The sequence below is a fragment of the Chiloscyllium punctatum genome, chromosome 2 (genome assembly GCF_047496795.1).
Source record: "Chiloscyllium punctatum isolate Juve2018m chromosome 2, sChiPun1.3, whole genome shotgun sequence".
In the NCBI taxonomy this organism is placed as follows: domain Eukaryota; kingdom Metazoa; phylum Chordata; class Chondrichthyes; order Orectolobiformes; family Hemiscylliidae; genus Chiloscyllium; species Chiloscyllium punctatum.
The window spans coordinates 5,388,627-5,394,074 of NC_092740.1; the positions used below are offsets into that span (position 1 = coordinate 5,388,627).

Consider the following 5,448-nt stretch of genomic DNA (forward strand, 5'->3'; position numbering starts at 1 on the left):
GGAAGGATATAGAGATTGAGTTGGACAATCAGCCATGATCCTACTGAATGGTGGGCCAAGATTGAGGGGCTGAATGGCCTCCTGCTGGGTCTATTTGCTGTTTCTCGAGCTGCCCCAGTTCGGGTCTGACTCTGTTACAGCTGGAGCTCAGTCACCCGGGCTGTATCGCCATCATTGTACTCAGCCAGCCCACAGACCGTGTACCCCCGAACCCCCAAACCCGCCCCACAGCACCCCGAACCCCCACCACCCCGAACATCGCACCCCGAACCCCCACCACCCCCAACACAGCACCCCGAACCCCCACCACCCCCAACACAGCACCCCGAACCCCCACCACCCCCCCCACAGCACCCCGAACCCCCACCACCCCTAACACAGAACCCCGAACCCCCACCACCCCCAACACAGCACCCCGAACCCCCACCACCCCCAACACAGCACCCCGAACCCCCACCACCCCCAACACGGTACCCCCAAACCCCCACCACCCCCAACACAGCACCCCGAACCCCCACCACCCCCCACACAGCACCCCGAACCCCCATCGCCCCCAACACAGCACCCCGAACCCCCACCACCCCCAACACGGTACCCCCGAACCCCCAACACCCCCAACACGGTACCCCCGAACCCCCATCGCCCCCAACATGGTCACCCCAAACCCCCACCACCCCCAACACGGTACCCCCCGAACCCCATCGCCCCCAACATGGTCACCCCAAACCCCCACCACCCCCAACACGGTACCCCCGAACCCCCACCACCCCCAACACGGTACCCCCGAACCCCCACCACCCCCAACACGGTCACCCCAAACCCCCACCACCCCCAACACGGTACCCCCGAACCCCCACCACCCCCCACACAGCACCCCAAACCCCCAACACCCCCCACACAGCACCCCGAACCCCCAACACCCCCAACACGGTACCCCCGAACCCCCACCACCCCCAACACGGTACCCCCGAACCCCCACCACCCCCAACACGGTACCCCCGAACCCCCATCGCCCCCAACACGGTCCCCCCAAACCCCCAACACCCCCAACACGGTACCCCCGAACCCCCATCGCCCCCAACACGGTCCCCCCAAACCCCCAACACCCCCAACACGGTACCCCCGAACCCCCACCGCCCCCAACACGGTCCCCCCAAACCCCCAACACCCCCAACACGGTACCCCCGAACCCCCATCGCCCCCAACACGGTCCCCCCAAACCCCCATCGCCCCCAACACGGTCCCCCCAAACCCCCACCACCCCCAACACGGTACCCCCGAACCCCCACCACCCCCAACACGGTACCCCCGAACCCCCACCACCCCCCACACAGCACCCCGAACCCCCACCACCCCCAACACGGTACCCCCGAACCCCCACCACCCCCAACACGGTACCCCCGAACCCCCACCACCCCCCACACAGCACCCCAAACCCCCACCACCCCCCACACAGCACCCCGAACCCCCAACACGGTACCCCCGAACCCCCAACACCCCCAACACGGTACCCCCGAACCCCACCACCCCTAACACGGTACCCCCGAACCCCCACCACCCCCAACACGGTACCCCCGAACCCCCACCACCCCTAACACGGTACCCCCGAACCCCCACCACCCCTAACACGGTACCCCCGAACCCCCACCACCCCCAACACGGTACCCCCGAACCCCCACCACCCCTAACACGGTACCCCCGAACCCCCACCACCCCCAACACGGTACCCCAAACCCCCACCAACCCAACACGGTACCCCCGAACCCCCACCACCCCCAACACGGTACCCCCGAACCCCCACCACCCCCCACACAGCACCCCGAACCCCCCACCACCCCCAACACGGTACCCCCAAACCCCCACCACCCCCCACACAGCACCCCGAACCCCCCACCACCCCAACACGGTACCCCCGAACCCCCACCACCCCAACACGGTATCCCCCGATCCCCCACCACCTGTAACACGGTACCCCCGAACCCCCACCACCCCAACACTCTATCCCCAAACCCCCACCACCCCTAACACGGTACCCCCGAACCCCCACCACCCCAACACGGTACCCCCGAACCCCCACCACCCCAACACGGTACCCCCGAACCCCCACCACCCCCAACACGGTACCCCCGAACCCCCACCACTCCTAACACGGTACCCCCGAACCCCCACCACCCCCAACACGGTACCCCAAACCCCCACCAACCCAACACGGTACCCCCGAACCCCCACCACCCCTAACACGGTACCCCCGAACCCCCACCACCCCCAACACGGTGCCCCCGAACCCCCACCACCCCCAACACGGTACCCCCAAACCCCCACCAACCCAACACGGTACCCCCGAACCCCCACCACCCCCAACACGGTACCCCCCGAACCCCCACCACCCCCAACACGGTACCCCAAACCCCCACCAACCCAACACGGTACCCCCGAACCCCCACCACCCCCAACACGGTACCCCCGAACCCCCACCACCCCCCACACGGTACCCCCCAAACCCCCACCATCCCCTAACACGGTACCCCTGAACCCCCACCATCCCCCACACAGCACCCCAAACACCCCCCACCCCCAACACAGTTGCCCCGAACCCCCACCACCCCCAACATGGTTCCCCGAACCCCCACCTCCCCCAACACGGTACCCCCGATCCCCCACCTCCCCCAACACGGTACCCCCGAACACCCACCACCCCCCACACAATACCCCCAAACCCCCACCTCCCCCAACACGGTACCCCCGAACCCCCACCACCCCCAACACGGTACCCCCGATCCCCCACCACCCCACCCCCCCCACAGCACCCCGAACCCCCCCCCCCCAACACGGTACCCCCGAACCCCCACCCGCCCCCCACACAGCACACCGAACACCCACCACCCCCCAACACAGTACCCCCAAACACTCACCACCCCCCAACACGGTACCCACGAACCCCCCCCCCCCCCACAGCACCCCGAACCCCCACCACCCCCAACACGGTACCCCCGAACCCCCACCACCCCCCCCCCCCCACAGCACCCCGAACCCCCACCACCCCCCACACGGTATCCCCGAACCCCCACCACCCCCAACACGGTACCCCCGAACCAACACCACCCCCCAACACGGTACCCCCAAACCCCCATCGCCCCCAACACGGTAACCCCACTACCCCCAAATCCCACCACCCCCAAACCCCACCACCCCACCACGGCATCCCCAAACACCCCCACCCCCAAACCCCACCACCCCCAACACTGCACCACCAAACCCCACCACCCCAACACGGCATCCCCACTAACCCCCAACCCCCCACCCCCAACACGGCACCCTCAACCCCCCCCAACGCCAACACATCACCCCCAACTCCCCCAACCCCAACCCACACAGCCCCCAAAACCCCCTACCCCCAACACAGCACCCCCAAACACCACCACCCCCAAATCCCCCCACCCCCAACATGGCACCTGCAACCCCCACCACTCCCAAACCCCACCACCCCAACACGGCACCCACAAACAGCACCCCCCCACCCCAACACGGCACCCCCAAACCCCACCACCCCAACACGGCACCCACAAACCCCACCCCCCCACCCCAACACGGCACCCCCAAAACCCACCACCCCCAACACGGCACCCCCAAGCACCCCCACCACCAACCCCCCCACCCCCAACATGGCACCCTCAACCCCCCCCCCACGCCAACACATCACCCCCAAACTCCCCAAATCCCAACCCCCACAGCCCCCAAATTCCCTCACCCCCAACACAGCACCCTCAAACGCCACCACCTCCAAATCACCCCACCCCCAACACGGCACCCCCAACCCCCGCACACCAACATCTCACAACCCCAATACAGCATCACCAAAACCCCCCAACACCTAAACATCCCACACCACCAACATGGCACCCCAAAACCCCCAGCCCCAAACCCCACCACACCCAAAGCCCCACAACCTAAAACCCACCACCCCCAAACTCCCACACCCCCAACACGGCACCCTAAAACCCCACCACCCCGAAATCTCCTCCACCCCCAACACGGCACCCCAAACCTCACCAATCCCAACCCCAACATGGCACCCCCAAACCACCACACCACACCAAAATCCACCACCCCCATCCCTGCACCCCACTCCATAAACCCCACCACCCCCATCCCCACAAACCTCACTACCCCCAACACGGCACCCCCAAATCCCACCAATCCCAACCCCAACATGGCACCCCCAAAACCCCCCACCACACCAAACTCCACCACCACCATCCCTGCACCCCCACCCCCACAAACCCCACCACCCACACCCCTGCAGACCCACCCCACAAACCCCACCACCACCATCCCACAAACCCCACCACCCCACCCACAGAAAACCCCACCACCCCCATCCCCACAAACCCCACCAGCCCCACCCTCACAATCCCCATCCCCACAAACTCCACCACCACAAACCCCACCCGCACACCCATCACCCTCACCCCCACAAGCCTCATCACCCCCATGCCCACAGAACCCACCACCCATAACCCACAAACCCCACCACCCCCACCCCCACTAACCCCACCAACCTCAACCCCCACAAGCCCCACCACCATCCCCACAAACTCTACCACCACAAAACTCCACCCACACCCCCACCACCCCCACACCCACAAACCCCACCACCCCCAACCCCATAAACCCCACCACTCCATCCCCACCACCCCCACCCCCACGAACCCCACTACCCCCACCCCAACAAAACTCAACCCCACAAATCCCACCACCACCCCCACAACACCCCACCCCCACAAACCGCACCACCACCTCCCCCACAAACCCCTCCACCCCAATCCCCACTAACCCCACCACCTTCACCCCCACAAACCTCACCAACCCCACCCCCACAAACCGCACCACCACCTCCCCCACAAACCCCTCCACCCCAATCCCCACTAACCCCACCACCTTCACCCCCACAAACCCCACCACCCACATCCCCACAAATCCCACCACCCCACCCCACAGACCCCACCTCCACAAACTCCACCCCACCCCCACAAACCACACTCCCACAAACTCCACCCCCACCCCCACCACCCCCACCCCCACAAACCCCATCCCCACAAACACCATCCCCACAAACTCCACCCCCTCCCCCACAAACCTCACCACCTCAACCCCCACAAAAGCCAACCCCCACAAACCCCACCCCCACCTCCACAAACTCCATCCCCACAAACCCCTCCACCCCCACCACCCCAACCCCCACCAGCCCCACCTTGGTCTTTCTTCAACCCTCCATTATCAGGCACTGATATTGATACTGCCCAGTCTGAGAATTATTGAAGAGTAGGGCAGGTTGAATGGGCTGAATGGCCTCTGTCTATCGCTGACATTCCCATGACTAACCGTGGTGAAAGAGCCCTGTCTACTTGATGGAGACAGATTGGGAGGGAGGCGAATCTTTCAAACCCC

The 5,448-nt window shown here is 65.9% G+C and overlaps 1 protein-coding gene across 1 annotated transcript in view; it reads left to right on the plus strand.

The window, feature by feature from the left end:
* Positions 1-5,319, plus strand: part of LOC140493666 (complement component C7-like) — a 108,382-nt gene extending 103,063 nt beyond the window's left edge. The window contains exon 6 of the mRNA XM_072592383.1: positions 5,282-5,319. Coding sequence (XP_072448484.1) covers positions 5,282-5,319 — 38 coding nt within the window. The remainder of the gene's footprint in view (positions 1-5,281) is intronic.
* Positions 5,320-5,448: the final 129 nt, after the last annotated feature.